The sequence below is a fragment of the Vipera ursinii genome (assembly GCF_947247035.1).
Source record: "Vipera ursinii genome assembly, chromosome: 5".
NCBI classification, from domain to species: domain Eukaryota; kingdom Metazoa; phylum Chordata; class Lepidosauria; order Squamata; family Viperidae; genus Vipera; species Vipera ursinii.
This window is the reverse complement of record NC_139518.1, coordinates 40,156,311-40,181,299: the sequence shown is the minus strand read 5'-3', so window position 1 is coordinate 40,181,299 and position 24,989 is coordinate 40,156,311. Positions and strand designations below refer to the sequence as shown.

At 42.2% G+C, this 24,989-nt stretch overlaps 1 protein-coding gene across 1 annotated transcript in view; it reads right to left on the bottom strand.

Moving 5' to 3' along the window:
- The window catches only part of TRPM2 (transient receptor potential cation channel subfamily M member 2), a 44,188-nt gene that overhangs the window by 16,231 nt on the left and 2,968 nt on the right, over positions 1 to 24,989 (bottom strand). The window contains exons 2-13 of the mRNA XM_083363717.1: positions 22,319 to 22,568; positions 21,363 to 21,543; positions 20,155 to 20,216; positions 17,449 to 17,649; positions 16,555 to 16,657; positions 12,860 to 12,981; positions 11,107 to 11,451; positions 9,789 to 9,926; positions 9,288 to 9,417; positions 7,117 to 7,262; positions 4,447 to 4,559; positions 988 to 1,201 (exon numbers count right to left, since the gene is read on the bottom strand). Coding sequence (XP_083219843.1) covers positions 988 to 1,201; positions 4,447 to 4,559; positions 7,117 to 7,262; positions 9,288 to 9,417; positions 9,789 to 9,926; positions 11,107 to 11,451; positions 12,860 to 12,981; positions 16,555 to 16,657; positions 17,449 to 17,649; positions 20,155 to 20,216; positions 21,363 to 21,543; positions 22,319 to 22,351 — 1,788 coding nt within the window. The 5' untranslated portion in view covers positions 22,352 to 22,568. The remainder of the gene's footprint in view (positions 1 to 987; positions 1,202 to 4,446; positions 4,560 to 7,116; positions 7,263 to 9,287; positions 9,418 to 9,788; positions 9,927 to 11,106; positions 11,452 to 12,859; positions 12,982 to 16,554; positions 16,658 to 17,448; positions 17,650 to 20,154; positions 20,217 to 21,362; positions 21,544 to 22,318; positions 22,569 to 24,989) is intronic.

Genomic DNA, 24,989 nt, shown 5'->3' with positions numbered 1-24,989 from the left:
AATGTCCTTAAATTTTACCTAGATTTGTTCAATTTACTGAGAAAACTTTCCTACCATATAGAACAGACATGTCAAATACAAGGCCCGGGGGCTGGATCTGGCCTGCGAAGTGGTTTTATGCGGCCTGCAAAGCCATCCTGGAAACAGTGAGGGAACGGCCCCCACTGCCTTGGCCCTGGCCCAGTGACCCTCCTTCTGCCAGAGACCCTCAGATCTGTCCCACTCCTGCCCAGGCCCCCATAGGCACCCTTGAAGCGAACGATGTAGAGCTGGCCACGCCCACCCAGTAGGCCATACACACTCTAGCCACGCCCACCCAGTAGGCCACGCCCACCCTGGCCATACCCACCCGGCCCCCTGAGGGCAACCACAATGCTGATGCGGCCCTCAATGAAATTGAGTTTGACACCCCTGATATAGAACAATCAATAACCTCTCAAAATGATATATACATGCTACCTTTCCTTAAGATCTCAGAGATGAGTGATACAAATCCTATATTATGTCATGTTCCCATGTATGGACATTTTACACAAGTTCTCTATTTTTACACGGTGCATGTCCTCTGATGTATTTTCAATTATATTGATCACCAAGAAGCACCACATTACTGGTTTCAACCTCACTGGGAATTGTCAGACATGGTTAGCCATATATTGTTCTGTGGAGTTCACAGTCTCCACTGGGAACCCCAGTGGTGGGATTCAGCTGGTTTGCACCACTTCAGCAGAACTGGTAGCTAATTTTTTGTTGCCCAGGCCCAGAATGGACTTCTGGAAGTGGCATCCACACAGAGAACTGGTTGTTCACATATTTGAATCCCACCACTGAGGAACCCCATTGTGTAACATCTGACTACCTACATCTGACAATTCCCAATAAGAATGAAAATGGTAATGCAATGTCTCCTAGTGGTCATTGACCCTGAACAATCAAGTAACAGTCTGAAGCTGAAGAGCAATGTTGTATTGATTTGTTCAACAATACCTGTCGGGCCTCTTCACACACCAAGGAGAAAAGCCAGAAATAGATGACATATTCTGGCCAGGATGGAGTTGACTGGAAATCTGTCATCAACACAAAAGCAAATAGGCAGAGAAAACTGAAGTAGGAAAGGATGTTGAGGTGGAAGATGACCACAGGAGCAGTGAAGAAAGCTCGGAAGCGGTTCAAACCAGGAGTTGGCTGGATCCTTTTTTTTCTGTGAAAGGAAAGAATAGCAGATTGGCCTGGATGTACTTATAACAAGAAGTCATACCTCTTCCACATATCACCATGTCTACTTTATGATTATGACTGAAATACCACATGGATAGTCTTACTCTTTGTCAATGATCTTATTTTTCTCTTCATCAAACAAAGCCCCTTCCTGCCAAGATTCACCTTGGATAATTGCTGAGAACGCTTATATCCAGCTTTAAAAATTGTGCCAACTTTATAATAGCAAAAATACCCCATATCCTATGCATAATTAAAATGCATTTCTTAACATGGCTGCTACATTTTGACGTAGCAAAAATACATGCTTTTATTGGCTATTGAATTGAATTTGATTCTGTGTTTTATTGGTTTCAAGAGCCTTGGTGGAGCAGTGGGCTAATGCCTCCTTAAGTAACACCAGCTGCCTGCAGTTAGTGCAGGTTCGCATCCCACCAGGCTCAAGGTTGACTCAGCCTTCCATCCTTCTGAGGTAGGTAAAATGAGGACCCAGATTGTTGGGGGCAATTAAGCTGACTTTGTAATAATGCCGCTTGGGTGTGTGTGTGTGAAAGCCCTAATAAGCAGGCATATACATAGAATGAAGGCTACTGCTAAGCTTGTAAGCCGCCCTGAGTCTTCGGAGAAGGGCGGGATATAAATGGAATTAAAATGAAAAAAAAATGAAAATGAAAGTTGGACATAAATCTGTATACTGCTGGATCATTTTACTAGAAAATAGGAAATACTAGTTTACATGTTCTACATATTGAAGTGGACAGGATCATGGGGAGGCTGAGCACCACCACATGTTTATTGGACCCGTGCCCTTCCTGGCTGGTGTATGCAGCCCGGGAGAGGACACGCAGCTGGTTCCAGGCAGTTATATCAGCTTCTCTGAGTGAGGGTAGCTTCCCCGCCGTCTTGAAAGAGGCGGTGGTGAGGCCTCTCCTCAAGAAGCCTGCCTTGGACCCAGCTGTATTGAACAACTTTCGTCCTGTCTCCAACCTTCGCTTTCTTGCGAAGGTTGTTGAGAGTGTGGTGGCACATCAGCTCCCTCTGGTCCTGAATGAAGCGGATTATCTAGACCCGTACCAATCGGGTTTCAGGCCCGGGTACAGCATGGAGACGGCATTGGTCGCGCTGGTGAATGATCTCTGGAGGGCTCGGGACAGGGGGCATTCCTCTGTTCTGGTCCTGTTAGACCTCTCAGCGGCTTTCGATACCATCGACCATGGTATCTTGCTGCGGCGTCTCAGGGGATTGGGAGTGGGAGGCACGGTTTTACAGTGGTTCTCCTCCTATCTCCAGGGACGTTCGCAGTCGGTGTTGGCAGGGGGGCAGAGGTCGACTGCGAGGTCTCTCATTTGCGGAGTTCCTCAGGGGTCGGTCCTCTCGCCTCTCCTGTTCAACATCTATATGAAACCGCTGGGTGAGATCATTCGTGGTTTTGGAGTTGGGTATCATCAGTATGCTGATGATACCCAGCTTTTCCTTTTGACCCCAAACCACCCCAGTGATGCCCTCAACGTGATGTCCCGTTGCCTGGAGGCGGTTCGGGTCTGGATGGGGAGGAACAGACTTCAACTCAACCCCGACAAGACCGAGTGGCTTTGCATACCTTCATCCCGGGTTTATTCGGACATTCCACCTCTCACCATGGGGGGTGAATTATTACCCCCCGTAGATAGGGCTCGCAACTTGGGAGTCCTCCTAGATTCACGGCTCACCCTGGAAGACCATATAGGAGCTGTGACTAGGGGGGCTTTCGCCCAGGTTCGCCTGGTGCGCCAGTTGCGGCCCTATCTAAGCCGGGATGATCTATGCACGATCACTCATGCGCTCGTGACCTCTCGACTTGACTACTGCAACGCTCTCTACATGGGGCTGCCCTTGAGGACCACCCGGAAGCTCCAACTGGTACAGAATGCAGCCGCGAGAGTTGTGTTGGGAGTCTCCCGATACTCCCACGTTACACCTCTGCTCCGTGAGCTGCATTGGTTGCCAGTTGTCTTCCGGGTGAGATTCAAGGTACTAGTAATGGTATTCAAAGCCCTACATGGCAGGGGTCCAGAGTACCTGAGGGAACACCTGCTGCCGGCATCGACTTCCCTCCGCCCTGTGCGTTCCCACAGAGAGGGCCTCCTCAGGGTGCCTCTGGTCAGAGAATGTCGACTGGTGGCCCCCAGGGGGAGATCCTTCTCTGTGGGCGCCCCGGAGCTATGGAATCAGCTCCTGGTTGAGCTCCGGACGGCGCCCGACCTTCGCTCCTTTCACCGTGAGCTAAAAACATACTTTTTTGAACAAGCTGGCCTGGCCTGATGAGGGGATCGGGGGGTGGGTTTGCTATTGCTATTTATTAGGTTTTAAATATGTATTTTAGTATGTGGGCATTTATTTAATTTAGTTTTAACTTTTGTAATTTGTATTTTTATTCTTGCCCTGTTCACCGCCCTGAGTCCTGCGGGAGAAGGGCGGTATAGAAATATTATTAAATAAATAAATAAATAAATATTATATAGATTTCAATAATTTAGAAAATGAAGAAGCTGACTCTCTTATGAAAGACATGCACTGTGGAAAAATATAACTGAAACTGATAATAATATGGCTAATCTAATAGTTTAAGATGTGTTTTACTTGCAACTAGTACAGCTCTGGGCATTTTACAGCCCCCGGGCTACATGTGGCCCACTGACTATCCCTGCCGGTGGAAATGTAAATAAGTGGGTGGGAGAAGAAGCCAAGTCAGGTCCAGCTCTGTGCAGTCACTATGTGGTCCTTCAATCAGCTGGTGGCCGTGGGAAGGCAAGGAAAGAAAGTGCTTTTCTGCATCCACGCAGTACTCACCTCTTGCCTGGAGCAGCCCGAGGAGGCAGTGGAGGTAGTCATTGCATGAGGGGACTTGGGCTCAGCCACCCACTGCTGCCTCAGACAAAGTTTGACATTACGGACGAGTGGGCAAAGCACAGCCAGAAGCTAGTGGTTAGCCCTCTACAACAAACCCAATTCCTTATTATAGCCCTTGAGAAAATTACCCATCAAGTATAAATGTGATAAATAAATATTAGATAGCATATAAGCGAATCAGCTTTTTAGAGAAGAGTAGGGTAATTAGTGGATTGCTGACATCTGAATTTTGCCCTAGTGGCATTTTATCTTGCACAATAGGGAGGTGAGATGAAGTTACAAAGTCCTATAAATCTCCCTGTACGGCCATAAAACAGTACAGTCAAGTTCTGCAAGTACCTGAAAGTTACAATGCCTGTATAGAGAAGAGGGAAGAACAGCATGCACAGGATGACCTGACATATCCCATTATCGACACTCAGCTTTCCCCACCAAACTTTGGTTAGGAAGGCCTGAAAAGAGAAGTGACATTTGGAGAGTTAGATATCCTGGGTAAGGGAATCAGTTTGCAGAGAAGAATGAGATTGAACTCACCAAGGGTCTTAGGCCAAAAAAATGAGAATAAGTAATGGATAAATAATTATGCAATACACTTGGCCATGTCCTGACCTAGTAGGACAGAAGAGGTCACCATATGTGTATCCCAGCAAGATACAAATTGCTGACCTGAGTAAGGGATCTCACCAAACTGCAACAGAACTAGGAAAATATAATCCAGGCATGATGGGTTACTATGTGACAGCTTGACTCCATGTTTCTGACTAGAAACATATGCTTCCAAAATAGCATTGTTTTCTCTTGTAACAGTTGCATTTCAGTTTTTTCTAAAATTTTAAAAAAATCAGATTTTTTCCTGGATGTCTTTTTAAAGGGCTACTTCTTAGAAATGTGGTTGATTGGGTCAAAAATGTAATCTAGGTCTTTTTAGTGTGAAATTAGTCATGCTGTCATCTGCTTAGAAATTACTGCTTATGATACAGTGATGCCATTATATAACATTCCGCTATCCCCACTTCAACTTCAATTGACTGCTCAACAATTCTGTATCACTATTTGTTCTCAAATGCCATTTCACTGGAACAGAGTTTATGAACTGTAGTGCAAAGCACAGAACATTTGCGTCATGAAGCTACAGAAGCAAATATCATAAGCACTTACGTAGTTGTGGAAAGAAAGCATCTTTTGGTGTGAATTCTATTTAAGATACTCATTTTTCTGTATCCTTGGGGGTTTAGCCACAATATGTTGTGTGTGTGTGTGTGTGAGAGAGAGAGAGAGTGTGTGTCTGTATAGACCACAGGTATGCAACCTGCGGCTCCGGAGCCTCATGCGGCTCTTTCAGCCATCTCCTGCAGCTGCCAGTACTCTGCCATGTGCAGTCCAAAAAAAAAAAAGAGGGAGTAAAAAAGTTCAAACAATCAATTCAAACTTTTCATGGAAAAAAAAACACCTTGTGAAGCTTGAATTGATTGGTTGAAGTTCTTTGGTTTGTGGGACTTCCCACAAGCTGTTTGTGGGACTGCCCACAAACCTCTTTTCTTCCTCGGACTGCACATGGCAGCAGCAGAGGAAGAGACAGGAGGGCTGCTGGAAAGGTGAGTGGGTCGGTCAGATGGGGCGTGCCGGGGAGAGGGAGTTCTGTGTGTGTGTGTGTGTTTGTGTGTGTGTGTTCTCTTCCTTTGGGCCAAAGACAGAGAGCACAGTGGCTACCACGCCGGCCTGGTGCACCTCCAGCATCTCTCAGCGAGTGCACTAGACCACCCCAACAGCAGCAGCCATCGCCGGAATGATTGCTCAGCCCTTGGGGCCCACTGCTGCCATGGGGGCTGGCCCAGGAATTTGTTTCTGTGGGGGAGACGGAGGCTGACGGAGATGCAGCAGACCTCCAGCGTCTCTCTTGCCACCACCTCCACCGCTACTGTCAGCTTCCGCTACGGCTGAACCCAGGCAGCCTCCTCCACCCCCAGCAGTGGCATCCGGAGGTTTTCCGGTTTCATCGGAACCAAGCAGCAAGTGGAAAATGTAGCAGTAGCAGCAATCAATCAACCCCTTCATTGCCAAGCATCCCCATAGAAGTCAATGGAGGCGCCGCGGCTAGCCTTTCGAGTGAATGAGAGCGAGAGAGAAGCTTTTCCAAACAAAATGTGAGTGAATGAGAGCGAAGGGGGCAGGGTAGGTGCATATCTTGCCTTGGCTCCACTTTTCAGTCAAACCCTGTTCTGCACATGCACGCATGTACGCGCATGCGCACACATTTTTTGCGGCTCCCAGTTTTTCCTTTTGTGAGGGAACCGGTTCCGAGTGGCTCTTTCACTGTTTCAGGTTGCTGACCCCTGGTACAGACACTGCTGTCTGGAGAGGTGGTTCTTCCAGCACAGTGTTTCTCAACTTGGAAGATAGGTGGACTTCAGTTTCCAGAATTCCCCAACCAGCTGTCTGTGAATTTTGGAAGTTAAAGTTCACTTCCACTGTCCAGGTTTAGAAACACTACAGTAGTAAATTGAAAAGGAAATAGTGGGTGATGTTTCTTCAGCAATGCAACCATTTCTTAGTAAAAGTTATACATGCAGAGGCTACATAGTGTGCAACTGGCAGTAAATGGCTGCCTTTTAACAAATCTGACTTTTTATTCATTTTATCCTTTTATCTTTTTAAAATCCATTATTCTGCATTCTGGAATAATAGAGAAAAGGTTTTGACCTTCTGGGTAACCTATTTTCAAAAGAGCACAATCATATCCTCCCAGAGTCTTCTTAAGCATAAGTATTCCCACTTTTTCCCATCTTTTTTCATATTATATAGCTTGTAGTCATCTGATCATCCTTTTTTTTAAAGCTACTTCTGTTCATCTGAATTCTTCTCAATGTGTGGTACCCAGTATTTAATACAACAGTTGAGGTAGGGTCTGATCCACATTATATATAATGGTTTGCTTCCCTTACTATAGAATCAAGACAAGAGTATTGTATTCTTTGTTTCCTGAAGAGATCACAAGAAAGTAAGTCACACCTGAACACCCCCATGAGAAACAAACTTCATATTTTTGCCTTCCAGAGCTAACTGAAGGCATGTGGTTTTTCCCCAGGCATCAGAGACCCGGATCAGGAGATTCTGGGCTCTTTCTTCATCCTTCCGATAACATTCTGTGAAGACACCTAGGAAAACAAGCAAGATGAGAAAGAGTTACAACTCCTATCATATTCCTGCCTCATTTTTTTCTTTGGAATCCAGAGGCATTTTAGCTTCAAAAGCTTGTGAGGGAGCTTATATTGAAAGATATCAAACTTCCCTGGGCCCACATAACTGATTTTTATTGATAAGGCTTAGAGAAGTAGAAAGGTATCAGTTATACTCTGATGGCAATCTCCTCATGAAAGATAACTTCATGATCTTTGTTCTATTAATTAAGGAACAACTGTAATTCATATGTCAGTAACATTAATTTTGCTTCAGCAGAAGCATCATTATTAAAACAAATGCTATATTTAAAAAGAATAACTTCAAGACAGGCCTTATTAGCCTGTCTGATAACCCAAACAATATTACTGTAGTCCTTGATGCTCTCTGAGCTTGGCTGCTTTTTTGCAGACCTTTCATTGCCCAACTAGGTAACATCATCAGTAAGAAGTAAGGAGTTTGCTCTCAGTTTATATTCTGGATGCTTGCCCTGTCAGTGTTGGGACTGGTCTTGGTGGCTTCATCCTTAACTAGCTGTTATTTACTGTTTGATTGTTTGTCTTAATTGATAGTTCCCTGACTGGGTATTGTTTATTTATTTATTTATTTATTTTAGTTACATTTATATACCGCCCTATTCCCTGAGGACTCAGGGCGGTTTACAGGGAATTAAAAAATCCACCATACAAAAGTTAAAAAACCAAATTAAAAAAAGTTTCAGCAAACAAAATAGGGAAATGCTATGTTAGTTCAGTACTGAAATACTCTAGGGCAGGGGTCAGCAACCTGAAACAGTGACAGAGCCACTAGGAACTGGTTCCCTCACAAAAGGAAAAACTGGGAGCTGCAAAAAATGTGTGCGCATGCGCGTACATGCGTGCATGTGCAGAACAGGGTTTGACTGAAAAGTGGAGCCAAGGAAAGATATGCACCTACCCTGCCCCCTCCGCTCTCATTCACTCACATTTTGTTTGGAAAAGCTTCTCTCTCGCTCTCATTCACTCGAAAGGCCAGCCGCGGCGCCTCCATTGACTTCTATGGGGATGCTTGGCAATGAAGGGGTTGATTGATTGCTGCTACTGCTAAATTTTCCACTTGCTGCTTGGTTTCGATGAAACTGGAAAACCTCCGGATGCCACTGCTGGGGGTGGAGGAGGCTGCCTGGGTTCAGCCGTAGCGGAAGCTGACAGTAGCGGTGGAGGTGGTGGCAAGAGAGACACTGGAGGTCTGCTGCATCTCCGTCAGCCTCCGCCTCCCCCACAGAAACAAATTCCTGGGCCAGCCCCCATGGCAGCAGTGGGCCCCAAGGGCTGAGCAATCATTCCGGCGATGGCTGCTGCTGTTGGGGTGGCCTAGTGCACTCGCTGAGAGATGCTGGAGGTGCACCAGGCCGGCGTGGTAGCCGCTGTGCTCTCCGTCTTTGACCCAAAGGAAGAGAACACACACAAACACACACACACAGAACTCCCTCTCCCCGTCACGCCCCATCTGACTGACCCACTCACCTTTCCAGCAGTCCTCCTGTCTCTTCCTCTGCTGCCACCATGTGCAGTCCGAGGAAGAAAAGAGGTTTGTGGGCAGTCCCACAAACAGCTTGTGGGAAGTCCCACAAACCAAAGAAGTTCAACCAATCAATTCAAGCTTCGCAAGGTGTTTTTTTTCCATGAGAAGTTTGAATTGATTGTTTGAACTTTTTTAGTCCCACTTTTTTTTTGGACTGCACATGGCAGAGGACTGGGAGCCGCAGGAGTTGGCTGAAAGAGCCGCATGAGGCTCCGGAGCCGCAGGTTGCAGACCTATGCTCTAGGGCAATGGTTCTGTCTGGAACCAAAGCAGCTGCTGTTCACATGAATGGAGCTAAAGTAGCACTTATTACAGTTTTTTTGCCTGAAGCTGAAAGAGTTGTGTACAAATAGCTGCCCCAAGTAAAACTGTAAGGAATTGAATAAAGCATGGTTGAATGTTGTAATAACAATACCTCTACAAAACCAACCTAGACTCACCTATAGCTCGGTGCTCATAGTTCTCTGCCAGGGTTAGCATTTCCTCACTACTGTCAGTGTCGTTTTCCTCCTTAGATAATTCCTTCAGCATATTGCTGCAGGCCAACGCTGCTGCAATGCAATCTCGATTCTGAAGCAATAGGACAAGTCAGCAGGAAAACAATATTTCTGGCTCCAAGTAGACTGTGTTAATTTTGAGAGTCTGTTTGGGAAGGGAGAATGCACATTCCCAGATTGCAGGGATTCTTGCTATTCTCCTTGTCAGCTGTTGGCTATGGCCCATTCCCCCTAAAATGGTAAATCCATGTCTAAACTGTATCTCTTCTAATTGCAAGTTACATTATGTAACAGATATATCACAGATGTTGAAAAAGAACTTTCAATGGAAACATTTAAAAAGCTACATTTACCAGACCTAATCTGCATTTTCAATATTATTACAAAAACAAATGAGTTGGATTCGGCCCTGTGTTGAGATGGTTTGAAAGTAGAAAAATTTACCTGAGCCCAAATTATATCAGCCAACTCCTTGCGATTTTGAACAATTGCCCATATAAGTAAATCCCTCACAGGATCCATGCTGAATGGTGCCTGGGCAGCAGAACGCTTATAGAATGCTTGAAGATGTACTCCTTGCACCTATGGGAAATGAAATACCATCTTTAAGGAAATAACATCTCCTTGCACCTACAGGAAAAAAATAGCCCCATCAGAAAGACAATCAATGTCAGGCAACAGAGCAAAAGACTTACATAAAAATAAGCACCCGTAATAATAAAAGGGCAGGCCTGAGGCAGCAGTTTGGGATTATTTTGGAAAAATAGAAACGAGTGGCAAAACAGCATGACTGAGTGAGCACAATAGGAATGTCCTCATCTCAAAAGCTTTTTGCTCTGCCCCCTCTTGAAAAAAAAAGTTAACTACACTCTAATATTCTCTAATCACACTATTTAAAGACATTATTTCCTATGAAATTCCGCCGCCCTTTCTGTTATCTTCAAAATGTGTTGGATTTCAATTTCCGTAGCTCCCAAACAGAATAACCATGATATCTCAAACAACCTATTGGGGAAAGGTTAGTATTCATAATTGCATCCATCAGATATTCATCATATTCATCAGATATTTTATCCATCAGATATTCATCAGCAGATAGAGAAATAAATGTTTTGTTTCCAAGAATAGACTTCAAGCTGATCTCTCACATTTTTAAAAAAAATCATTATTTGCCTTGTGCTACAAAACACGAGGAAAAATGTGAATCTATCCCTCACCATACCTAAGTCTTCCAAAGATATTTCACAATGATCAGAAAGTTGTAATAAAGGGTTTTTAGCATAATACCTTTTATGCTTTCAGTCTTGGAATAAATCAGGGGGTAGATGGGGTACAGGGAATGGAAATAAATATAGCAAATGAAACCTGAATATGCCAAGTGAGTATAGCAAGTGCTGCAGAATGCTCCAGCAGTTAGACTACTCAATTCCATTCCCCTCTCCTTCACTTTTTCATCCTGTGGTAATTTAATAGAAATAAAGACACTCCTCGCTTTTGGTTAAGGATTTCCATTATTTTACATCTTTTTTTCTATTTCTTTTCGCTCCCTATTTCTTCACTTTTTAAAATCCTGTCTTTCTTTTCTTTGCTTCTTTCACTCTTTATTGGTTTGTGTTAGTTTTTATGTTCTTTATAAAACTTCTAATAAAAATATTAAGAAAATGGAAGCAGAGTGATAGAAGAATGAACTCTACAGTTTCTACATTGAAACATAAGAGTCATGGAAGGCTTAAGGGGTTGTTAGCGTAAAAATGCACGATACCTTGTTCTGGGGCAACACAATAGGGAGATGGTGTTTCTCACTGTTCTTCAGCTTTGGGTACAACTGTTGTGTGAAATCTCCCAGCAGTTCCCTCAGCACCTGGGATACATGATGCAGCTGGATCCTTGGCATTTTGGAGATGGCGGCATGTTCCTTCTCTTCTAGCAGCACCTTCTGCAGCTTCCCGTGGAAGACACTGGAGGTTGCCATGTTTTCATAGAGGTAGATTAAAGTATCCCAAGTAACAAATTCCTTCAACTGTACACCTTGCTCCAAAAACAGCTTCACAAACTCTGGCTTGTTTGCTATGAGGGCAGCTGCCATCATTGGATGTAGATCAAAAGGCTGTTAAGCCAGGAGAACAACCAGAATGAGACAGTATCGACACAAATGAAATTGTCCTCCCCATGATAGGGAGCATCTTTGATGTACAAACATAAAGGACAAGACAACAATTAAGGACAATGTCTACTCTACAGCATCGGCAACTATGTCCTAATCCAAGAAATAACTAATTATAGACAATTACACAGTGTATATTACATAAGTACTGAGTGTGCCTTACATTAGTACTAAAATTGGAAAATAAATGTTCAGTAAATAAAGGAATTGTATTTCTATATGACGCTAAACTAGGAGTGATTCCTGTGGCTTGTTTAAAAAAAAAAATAATCAGTTTTGCCAAAGAGCAAAACTGATTCTAAGTTGCTGCATCAATTTCTGGTTTGTTTCCACCTGAAAGTATCTAGAAGAGATGGGGAAAACAAGATTAAACCAGAACTGTGGGTTCAGATAGAACAAACCATGATATTATAAATCAGAATTCATTGACCAGAAGCAAGCCAAAATTTGAAATTAGGGTTATTTCTTGTGATGGATTCTCCTATCCCCCAACAAATTATATTATAGCTTACTATTATACCTTTGGCCATCAGGATGACATAACACAGATCATGTTCTGAGAGATTTATTATTTATTTATTTTATTACATTTATATACCGCCCTTTCCCGAAGGACTCAGGGCGGTTTACAGGGTGATTAAAAACAAAAATACAAAAGTTAAAAACAGATTAAAAAATTATATTTGTCCTTGCATAAGTAAAACCCCAGTTAAAATTAAAATTAAAACTAAAATTAAAATTTTCAGCCTGGGCCAGAGAGCTCGAAGAGCCAGGTCTTCAGGTTCCGGCGGAATGAACGGAGGTCGGGGGCAGTCCTAAGCTCCACGGGCAGCTGGTTCCAAAGGGCAGGCGCACCCACTGAGAAGGCCTTATCCCTGGGTGTCGTCCGCCAGCAATCTCTTACCGGTGGCACCCTGAGAAGACCCTCCCTGTGGGAGCGCACTTGATGCCGGCAGCAGGTGTTCCCTCAGATATCCCGGACCCAAGCCATTTAGGGCTTTATAGGTCATCACCAGCACCTTGAATCTCACCCGGAGGGCAACCGGGAGCCAATGCAGCTCACAGAGTAGAGGTGTTACATGGGAGTATCGGGAGACCCCCATCACAACTCGCGCGGCTGCATTCTGCACCAGCTGAAGCCTCCGAGTGGTCCTCAAGGGCAGCCCCATGTAGAGAGCGTTGCAGTAGTCTAAATAGATAAAGATACATAGAGTGATTGCAGCACAAGCTCTTGTCTTCCCAAAAGACAAGCTTGCTGTCAAACCAAGCTTGGTACTCTAATCTCATCTTGTAATTACACAGGTAGCAGAGGACATGCTAACTGTTAGCATGTGACCTGAAGTCTACCTACCTTCCATTCATGATCTTCGGTGAAAATCTGACTCCTGGCAATATCCACTCTGTTCCATGCCACTGCAAGCTTCAGCTGGTAGTCCCAGTTTTCATGGCCAAAGTGATCATGGCACCGGGAAGCTACAGATGAAGATAACAAAAAGGTATGAAACTGGGCTGTTACACAGTGTTGTTTACTGGATCATTGCCAGACTCCAAAAAACAAGGCATGTTTTCCTTCTTCCGAGGAGATTTCTTTATTGTTCCACTCCTACAGCCATATACTTGCCGAACTAAACTACCAACCATGTAACGCATATATTCTGAGAACTATTAAGGAGGACCTATCTTCACCTTGTTTGTCTTATACAAACTATCCAAACTGAATTGTCTCTTGCTCCTCTGGAATGCACTCCCTCTCTCCTGGGAATGCAGACCACATTCCATCACTTCTATTTATATAATTCCATCAGCAAGAAACTTTAGGAAAATAGAAATATTTGTCTTGTGATGTAGATGATGATGATGATGATGATGTAGATGATGATGATGATGATGATGATGATGATGATGATGATAATAATAATAATAATAATAATAATAATAATAATAATAATAATAATAATAATAATAAGTTGGAAGGGACCTTGGAGGTCATCTAGTCCAACCCCCTGCTAAGGCAGGAAACCCTATACCATTTCAGACAAATGGCTGGCCAGTCTCTTCTTAAAAACTTCGAGTGTTGGAGCATTCACCACTTCTGGAGGCAGGTTGTTCCACTGGTTAGTTGTTCTAACTGTCAGGAAGTTTCTCCTTAGTTCTAGGTAGCTTCTCTCCTTGACTAGCTTCCATCCATTGCTTCTTGTCCTGCTTTCAGGTGCTTTGGAGAATAGCTTGGCTCCCTCTTCTTTGTGGCAGCCCCTGAGATATTGGAACACTGCTATCATGTCACCCCTCACCCTTCTCTTCATTAAACTACACATACCCAATTCCCTATATGTTTTAGCCTCCAGTCCCCCAATCATCTTTGTTGCTCTTCTCTGTACTCTTTCTAGAGTCTTGACATCTTTTTTACATTGTGGTGACCAAAACTGGATGCAGTATTCCAGGTGTGGCCTTACCAAGGCATTGTAAAGTGGTATTAATACTTCACGTGATCTTGATTCTATCCCTCTGTTAATGCAGCCTAGCACTGTGTTGGCTTTTTTGGCAGCTGCAGCACACTGCTGGCTCATATTTAAGTAATTGTCCACTAGGACTCCGAGATCTCTCTCACAGTTACTACTATCGAGCAAGGTACCACCTATACTATACCTGTGCATTTGATTTTTCCTGCCTAAATATAGAACCTTACTTTTTTCACAATTGAATTTCATTTTGTTAGATAGTGCCCAGTGTTCGAGTCTGTCCAGATCCTCCTGTATCTTAAGCCTATCTTCTGGACTATTGGCTATTCCTGCCAGCTTGGTGTCATCTGCAAATTTGATGAGTTCCCCATCTATCCCCTCATCCAAATCGTTGATGAAGATGTTGAAGAGCACTGGGCCCAGAACAGAGCCCTGGGGCACCCCACTACACACTTCCTTCCATGTAGATGCAGTTCCATTGAGGACCACACGCTGAGTACGGCTACGAATCCATCTGGTGGTGATGCTATCTAACCCACATTTTTCTATCTTATCAAGTAGTAGGTTGTGATCTACTTTATCAAATGCCTTACTGAAGTCCAAGTAAATTATATCTATAGCATTCTTCTGGTCCACTAGTTTTGTCACTTGGTCAAAGAATGCAATAAGGTTTGTCTGGCATGATCTGTTTTTGACAAACCCATGTTGGCTTTTAGTGATAACTTTGTTCGCATCAAGGTGTTCGCTGATTTGTTGTTTGATTATCTTTTCCAGAATCTTCCCAGGTATTGAGGTCAGGCTGATAGGTCTGTAGTTTCCTGGATCTATTTTTTTCCCTTTTTTGAATATGGGAACTACATCAGCTCTCTTCCAGTCCTCTGGTAGTTCCCCAGTGCTCCAGGATCTTTGAAAAATATAGTTCAGTGGTTCTGAGATCACGTCTGCCAGTTCCTTGAGAACCTTGGGGTGTAATCCATCTGGTCCTGGTGATTTGAACTCGTCTAGGCTGGACAGGTGCTCACTTACCATTTTCTTGCCTATCTTAACTTGCATTTCTATTCTGTTTTTTATGGCACTGGCTTTGGTAGGTTGGACTGTTTTTTCCCTTTGTGTAAAGACAGATGCAAAAAACGAGTTAAATAGTTCTGCTTTCTCCCTGTTGCTTGTCACCTTCTTGCCACTTTCCCCCACTAATGGACCAATCATTTCCTTAACTTTTTTCTTGTTTCTTATATGTTGAAAGAAGCTTTTTTTGTTATTTTTGACTTTGGTCGCAAGATATACTCCAGGATCAGGATTCTGCTCCCAGGCAATGGTTCTGCGAATTCATCCCATGCGTACAATATCCAATATTGCTATTCAGAGGTTTGTTGTAGAGTAAGACATTCTACCTTAAGTGTACATATAATGGCTGTGGTGATCTATACAATCAAATAAACGAGCATTTCATATTTTGTTCTGAAAAAAATTGCTAATCAAATCTCTATCAGGAGCCCTGGTGGCATAGTGTTTAGTATTGCAGGCTCACTGCCCACTGCCAGGAGTTCGATCCTGACCAGCTCAAGGTTGACTCAGCCTTCCATCCTTCCGAGGTTGGTAAAATGAGGACCCAGATTGTTGGGGGCAATAGGCTGACTCTGTGAACCACTTAGAGAGGACTGTAAAGCACTGGGAAGTGGTATGGAAGTCTAAGTGCTATTGCTATTGTTATTGCTATTAGTCCTGAGAATAATGAGTAGTTTAGTTTTAGTTTAGTTTTATTTAATTTGTATACCGCCCTTCTCCTTGGTAGGGACTCAGGGCGGTTCACAGGGCATATATAAAAAACGATACAAAAATTAAAAAAAGATTAAACCAATGCCCAGTTAAAAACAGTAATACAATTCTAAAACAACAATTTAAAACCCATAATCCCCCGTCAGGCCAGACCAGCTAATTCAAATAGGTGGGTCTTCAGGCCACGACGGAAAGTTCGGAGGTCTGATGCCATCCGGAGCTCCACCGGCAGTTGGTTCCATAATGCCGGAGCGCCCACAGAGAAGGCTCTCCCCCTGGGGGCCACCAGTCGGCATTCCCTGACTGGCGGCACCCTGAGGAGGCCCTCTCTGTGGGCACGTACTGGGCGGGGGGAAGTTGACGCCGGCAGCAGGTGGTCCTGCTGGTTAGGCAACCTGGCATATTCTAGAAACTAAGTTCCCAGACAACTTAGTCAATAGTCAGAATTTATTAAATTATCAGACATTGAATTTGGAGAACCCCAGACTGCCCATTACAGTTAATAATCTACCTAACAAATCAAATAAAGCATTTAGGCATTTCTGTTAAATCACCTTTTAATTTTCTAGGCTTTATTCAACCTCTGTTTGCAACATTGACACTTCAGGATGTGATATTGGGCAACAGTTTTACCACTGCTTATGGTAATGGGCAGAATTTTGGGCTACTCACACAAAAATAAATAAATAGCTATAAAGTTATGTTCTGTCATTCCATAGAATTGAAAAAGAGCATTTAAACTATTAAGTCCAACTCTCTGTTCAAGATGATCACAAGCTATGTATCTTAATTTAGTGGTTGATCTTCTCACCTTTGAGCATTGCTTGCAAAATGGCCACATCTATATCTTGCTGTCCATCCTTGCCTTCCCTGAAGACAGTCAGGAGCTGCTTGTTTCGCACAATATCCTGGATCTAAAAAGAAAAAAACCATAATGTATAATTCTAATCAAGCGTTCTGTCACAAGGTTATTGATGTAAGAATTAATTTTCAACTTTTTCAACTTTGCATCCTCAAGTCAGAATAATCACCACTTTTTTTTTCTTTTTTAAAAACTGAAGCTGATTCTATTTTTTCTAAGGCATAATGAAAAATACAGCCCCTTCAGACTGAGGAAATATTAATTTTTCATACACTGTTATTGCAAGTATTTAAACACTTCACATACTTAAAAGGTGACCAAGGTCACAATTGCTCTTCATAGGAGGCCAGTGTATCCTGAGCGCACAAGGCTGGCAGAAGAGCAGTTACCTAAGGCTACCAATAAGTGTGTAGCTAAGGTAAGAGCCCCACAAAGGACTTCTAATTCAGTTTATGGTCGATATGCCACGCTGGTTACATTTATCTATTTCATGCAACTCAAGACATTTGCTGCAAACTTGAGCTCTGCCAACTCAAGACATTTGAATCAGACCACAGATCCGGCTTCTGCCTCCATGAAGGGAAGCCCATATCCCTACAGGAGTAATCTCCTGGAGTCTGCTCTGCCAGGAAAGAATGAATGGGGTTGAAGCAAGGCAGAGCCTGACTCAGAAGGGGAAAAAGCTTTCCATTTTCTCTCTTTTTTTCGTGAAAGGGTCCATAAAAGGGGGTGTGAGATATGTATTCCCAATTTATATACTGTATATCATGCAAATATCAGTAAGCAGTTGATATGATACAATTTCAACAAAACTTGAATCATAATTGGGATGATAAAACCCACCTTTTTGGTCCATTCCACAATCTTGTTCTCTGTGAATAATTCATAGCTGTCCTTGAAAAATATACTCAGTTTTTTCTGAATTAGGCAAATGCTTATTTTGTGGCTGGGGAGATTAGACACCTGAGCAATGACATCAGCTACTCGACCAGAGCCCTCCACAATCACACATGGTGTGCCATTGTTGATTGCATTATAGATTGTCTAGAGAAAACAAATAGTTGGAATAGGTCAGCCTTTGAGGTCATATAATTTCATATCGCCAATAAATTAAGTGACAGTACGAATGTCAATATCCTTCTGGATGGCCTACAGTCTGCTTTTTTCATTATCTGCAGCACATTTGAACTGGTGGGGGGAAAAAAGCTCTCCCAGACTGAATCCCGACCCATTTGGATTTCAGTGGCAATAGCTTTATAAAGCTGCAGCCACTAGCAAGCCTGTACACTATGGATTTATCAGGAATAAATTTTCAAGGTTAAATTTATTAATTGTTTTGTTTGAGTAACATTTTAACTGTGGTTAAGCATCAATAGTGGAATGCTTCATAATATTTATTAACTTTAGCAACATATTGGTTATTATTAATAGCCAAGTAACTAGAAGGCATTACAGTTAGTCCTTGACTTATGACCACAATTGAGCCCAAAATTTATGTTGCTAAGTGAGAAATTTGTTAAGTAAATCTTGCCCCATTTTATGACTTTTCTTGCCACAGTTGTTAACTGAATCACTGTAGTTGTTAAATTAATAACACAATTATGAAGTGAATCTAGTTTCCCCATTGACTTTGCTTGTCAGAAGATCACAAAAGGAGAACACATGACCCCACGACAATGCAGCTGTCATAAATGTGAATCAGTTGTCAAGCATCCAAATATAAATCATGTGACCATGGGGATGGTCAATGGTCATAAGTGTGAAAAATGGTCATGTCCCTTTTTTCAGTGCCATTGTAACTTTGAATGATCACTAAATGAACTGTTGTAAGTCGAGGGCTACCTATATAATTATGCAGATACATAACTGGATCAAGAAACTTATTCCAAGAGTTATAATTAATTAGTTAATGGTTTCTCATCTAACTGGAAGGTGATGAGTGCAGGGTTATAATCTATTTTTGAACATTTTTAAATTACTTGGATAAAGATCTGCAGATGAGTTCAAATGGATAGAGTAGCTAGAAAACTAGTAATGTTCAAAATGATTGTGTTGACTGTGATTCTGTGATACACACACACACACACACACACACACACACACATTGATAGGGCTCGCAACTTGGGCGTCCTCCTGGATTCACGGCTCAGTTTGGAAGATCATATAGGAGCTGTGACCAGGGGGGCTTTTGCCCAGATTCGCCTGGTGCGCCAGTTGCATCCCTATCTGGACCGAGATGCTCTACGTACAGTCACTCATGCGCTCGTGACCTCCCGTTTAGACTACTGCAATGCCCTCTACATGGGGCTGCCCTTGAGGACCACCCGAAGGCTTCAACTGGTGCAGAATTCAGCTGCACGAGTTTTGATGGGAGCTTCCCGATACTCCCGTGTAACACCTCTTCTCTGTGAGCTGCATTGGCTTCCGATTGCCCTCCAGGTGAGATTCAAGGTGCTGGTAATGACCTATAAAGCCCTAAATGGCTTGGGTCCGGACTATCTAAGGGAACACCTGCTGCCGGCATCATCTTCCCATCGTCCTGTGCGCCCCCACAGGGAGGGACTTCTCAGGGTACCGCCGGTTAATGAATGCCGACGGGTTATTCCCAGGGGAAGGGCGTTCTCTGTGGGTGCGCCTGCCCTATGGAACCAACTACCCACAGAACTTAGGACTGCTCCTGACCTTTGGTTAGGCCGAAACAGGAAATAAAGATTTGTCCCATGTTTGGGGCTATGTATATATATATATACATATATATATAGAGAGAGTGCTATATATATATATATATATATATATATATATATATATATATATATATATATATATATATATATATATATATATATGTATATATGGAGAGAGAGAGAGAGAGAGAGAGAGAGAGAGAATAATACTTGTGAAAGATATCTGGCAATAGCAGTGTGGCTGAAAAAAGGGTAAATTCAAGTTTAAATTACTTCAGCCCACATACAATTTTCAAATTACAGGAAATAATAGTTCTACTTTATTCCTTAGTTGGTCAGATCCCATCTCTAGTTCTGTATCCACCTAGGCACCAACTGTAAGGCACAGCCTAGGAAATGGAATAAGGAAGAGCAATACTTTTTTCTCTAACAAAGCCGTTTGATAGCGGAAGTAATATTAAAAAGAGAAGGTGGGCACCCTTTATTGGATATGTTCATATGGAGGCAAGGCAAAGACAACTGCCTGGAATATTTTAATTTGGATTTATATTCAGTTCAGAGTCATGGAATTGAGTGTCTAAATGCCCCTTGCCCGCTCCTGTTCTATGATTCTGTAATCCCCAATATTAGCATGACTGGCTTGTTATTGTCCCTTGTCTACAATGATTCCTCTTGTCCTTTTAGCTCACTGAGAACTCAACAGAATCTTAACTTGCTTTCATTTCTCTTGAGCAACTACCACCATCCAAACCCTTGTACTACAACAAATTCCTAACTATCCTTCTTTTAGAATCTTCTTGGGAATTAACAAGAACTCTATTACCTTCATAATCACCCAGTTCCCTGACAGCTGCAGAGTACTTACATCAAGAGTCCCAGGGCCACCCTCCAGAACTACACAAACAATAGGTATTTTAATGGCAACTCCTGTGGAAAAAGAAAATAAAAGGCTCAGTCAATTGTCCATGTATTTAGGTGTCCTTCTTTCTTGGCATCTTTTTCAATTGGGTATTGTGATGCACACAGATACTGATCCAGACTGGCAGTTATGAAACTAATTAATGTCAAGAGTCTAAAAAAATTGATTAAAAACCAATACCATACTAACATAAAAATAAACCCAGTCTCAGATTACTGAGAGTTGTAGGTTTTTAGTCTGTTTCTAGTAGTCAGTCCCTTTATTTTTTAGGAAAAAAATAGCATAACTATTAAGTTGATGAACAATAAAAACAGAAACACAACTTATTTTATAAAATTGACAAATTATCTATTCTTGATCCTTATCAGCATTTGTTTTAATAACTACAACCTTCCCAATAATTTGGAATCAGAATTAGTGAGTCTTCTCCAGATTGTGGAACTGAATGGAAGAAATCACATTGTACAAGAGACATAGTATGAAGATACCATAATCTACATCTCCAATAGCAGTACAGGAAGTTCTTGACTTACATTCATTCAATTAATGACCAGCAAAGAATTGAAAAATGTGACTTACAACCAGTCTTTGCACTTACAATTGTCACAGCATCCTCACACTCACATAATCAAAAATTTGGGCGCTTGGCAACCAGCATGTATTTACAATGGTTTCAGCATCCTGGGGTCATGTGATAGCCATCTACAACCATCCGAACCAGATTTCAACAAGCAAAGTCAATGGGGGAAACCAGATTTACTTAATGACCATGTTAATCACTTAACATGATTCTCTTAACAACCATGTCAAAAGAAGTTCTAACAACCACCTTGCTTAGCAATAGAAATTCTGGTCTCAATTTTGGTCGTAAGTCAAGGACTGTCTGTACTGTCCTAGTTCTACTCTCTTACTACATTTCCAACTTGATATCCTCCAGATGTGTTAAATTTTATTTGATAAAGTAATTGCTTATTAATCCTAGGATTCCAGATTATTTTGGTACGTAATTTCCTCATTTGAAATCAGCAAGATTTAAGTGAAGAATTCGTGAAGATGAGTTGATCCAGATGCCATAATCAGCATTGCAGTCTATGCAAACAATATTTTAGTGTTCTTGGTATATGACGTTTTTACCAGCAATAGGCTGTCATTACCTTCTTTCACCTTGGTTTGCTCTGAAATGTATTTCTCAAGTTTGGTCCTCAAAGGGATCTCCACCCCATATTTCCCATGTGTTCCATCATCCACCAGAATGAAGTGTGAATGATTGCTATCCAGGCAAGAAAGGCTTCCTTGAGCTTCCTCATCCAAAATATATTCTGCAGGGAAGCTGCCCTAAAAATAACCAGGTTGGGGGGAAAAACCACACAAATTTATGTATTATCAGATTTATGTCCCATCTTTCAGCAGTAAAAAGTGATGTATATACCATTCCCACCTCCTACTTTCCCCCACAACTGCTGTTCTTCTTTACTGAGAATGAGTGATGAAATGACAATGAAACAATGGATGGAAACTAATCAAGGAGAGAAGCAACCTGGAATTAAGGAGACACTTCCTAACAGTGAGAACAATTAACCAGTGGAACAGGTTGCCTTCAGAAATTGTGGGTGCTTCATCACTTGAGGTTTTTAAGAAAAGAATGGATGGCACTTATCTGAAATGGTATATGGTCTCCTGCTTGAGCAGGAGGCTAGACTAGAAGATCTCCAAGGTCCCTTCCAGCTTCTATTCTATTCTATTCTATTCTATTCTATTCTATTCTATTCTATTCTATTCTATTCTATTCTATTCTATTCTATTCTATTCTATTCTATTCTTGGCTATTACAGTTTACGTTTTGAAATGGGATGCATTTTTCATCCAACTCTATTATGGTTTTGTTCCTATATGTGATAGGACAGTGAGTAGACTATTACTGTGATAACTGAGCTACATCCAAATAGATAATTTTATTCATAGGTACCAGAGATTAGAAACCCAAAATCTAGCAATGTTTACATCCCACAATTGTCCTTCTTCACATCCTTAATATATAAAGAAGTACAAAATTGTACAAGACATGCTGATTTTTGCTATATTGTATTTATTCTCTCTCATCACAATCTACCTGCAAACCTCCTTTTCTCCAAGACAAATCCATATGGAGTTGTACTATGAGTCATTTCTTCTAATAGCATGGTCCTTTTGGCTCACCGTCTGGCAGATGAGGCTATTGCGGTTGTGTATTGTCCCCCAAGCTGCAATGCCAATAGCGACAATCTCGCCTTTATAGGTGCTGCTCAGAATAAAATCCTGTAGTGCTTCTCCTACTTGCTTCATCACACCAGTGTGAGAACCACCTGTGATAATCCAGGCACCTTTAGAACAAAGATCACAAGTGTATAAAATAGATAAGACATTGGCTTCCGGTGGCGGCGCGGCGCCGAAGACAGCCTTCCCGGGCTGCCCGCGGCTCAGCTGTTTGTTTTTTCGCCCGAAACAGCGCCGATCAGCTGTTCGGGCGAAATTGAAGCCCCCTCCTCGGGAGAAGAGGAGGGGGTGAGGCCCCAGGTAGGGGTAGAGTTCTCCAGGGCCGCCTGAGCTTGGAGCTTGGGCGGCTGAAGGATCGAACTCCCCCGAAGCCTGGGTTGCTCCCAGCTGGCCGGCGTCTCTGCTCCGAACTCCCTGGAGCAGAGCCAGGCGTCTGCGAACCATCCCTGCCTGAAGAAAGGACTATGATTTAAAGGAGCAGGCAGAGCGGTACAAGAGACAAAGGTGAAGAGATTTATTTTAATATACTCTCTAGCTTGTTGGATTTTTTAAACTTTTGAAAGTGCGTCATAATTGAGGACTAAAAGATGGCGGCGAAACCTCCCCCTAAAACTCTTCGGAGTGGTGGATCCTCGCCAGTGCAACAATCATCATTACAGGCATTGCACCCTCCTGAAGCGCTGACACCGAAGGACTTACGAGATGCTTTGGATAAACTTTTGGAATCAATCAATCAATCAATGGCAGATAAATTTGCGCAGATGGAGGAGAAATTGGAGAAATTGGAGGAGAGAATGGAAGAGAGGATGGAACAGAAGCTCAGCGTGATGAAGGTAGACATTTTGTCCTCAGTGCATAAAGTGGCGGAATGTGTGGAAGAATTAGATGAAAAAATGGATGATTTGGCTCAAAGAAATGCTATATTAGAAGTAAAGGCTCGGGAGAATGAAAATGCAAGAGACAAAGTGGAAAAGGAGTTAAGCTTGGCCCAATATTACCAGATGCAGTTTGCTATCAGAATTAGAGGTTTAAAAGAGGATATTAAAGAAGATTTAAAGCAGCTGATCTCTGAGGCTCTTGAAGTGGTATTAAACCAGCCAGCATCTGAAATAAGAGCAGCTATGGATAAAGTGTTCAGGGTGAATTCATGGATTGCTAGGCAGAGAAAGTTGCCTAGAGATGTGGTGGTTTATTTTGCAAAAAGAGAAATCAGAGACCAAGTTATACAAGCTGCCTATGATGTTAAAGTGGTGATTGCTGGACAAGAAGTTCTGGTTTTAAAAGAAATTCCTCCAAGGATCTTAAGGGGAAGGAAGGACTATGCATTTCTTGTGCAGGAGCTTAAGCAAAGAGATATAAGGTTCAGATGGGAGATTCCAGAGGGGCTGATGGTGATGCATGAAGGTAAAAGGTACCGGCTGATTACTGTGAAGCAAGCGCGTGATTTCTACAACAATGTCTTAAAAGCAACCCCATTAACACTTCTGGAAGCTGGAAAGGGAGTTGGAGAAGGAGAATATCAAGAGGATGAAACAGAGGAAAGTGGTGTTGGAGGAGATCAAGCTACAACTTCTTTGGATGATCCTAGAGAGCAAAGAGTAACGCGTGCTGCTTTAAAACGAGCAAAGAAAATAAAGGAACAAGATCAGCAAAAGTCTTCAGATTCTTCACAACGTACATATAGTCAAGCTGTGGGAGGAGCACGGCCTAAAGAAGTTAGTCCTATCAAAGCTGTGGTCCAAGAGCTTTTGGAGGATATCCATGGCAACTAAATTTCTAACCTGGAATGTTAATGGACTAAATTCACCGCAGAAGAGGAAGAAAGTTTTTCAATATTTAAAACAATTTAAGATAGATGTTATATGTTTGCAAGAAACGCATATTAGAGTTTTGGATCAAAAGTATTTAATGAACTCGAGACTGGGTACGCAATTTGTTGCCTCTGCAGAGAATAAGAAAAATGGAGTGGTTGTTTATGTTAAAAGTGCCTTAACAGCAGACTTAATTGAAGCAGATAAGCATGGACGATATGTTATGATTGAGCTGTTGTTAGAAGGTAAAAAGACGCTTTTAGTTGGATTATATGCACCTAACCAACAACAAGCTGATTTTTTTAGCTTACTTCACACAAAGCTTACCCAGTTGGATTATAAATCTTTTATTTTTATGGGAGATTGGAATGGTGTTTTGGATGTACAGCTGGATAAGGCTGGAGCTTTTAAGCGCATTCCAAGTGTTTCAACAGAATCTTATTAAGGATGCTTTTGTGGATTTTTATTCGAAATTATATACTAAGGAGGAAATTAATATAAAAGATATTGATATATATTTGGAGAATGCTAGCATCCCGGTTCTTAGGCAAGTACAAAAAGAGGGGATTAATCAACTGATTACAGAAGAAGAAATTTTTACAGCTATTAAGGAACTGAAGGTGGATAAAGCACCAGGCACTGATGGCTTGACTGCGGCCTATTATAAAAACTTGCAATTAGAGATGATAAAACCGTTAAAGGAACTGTTCCAGACAA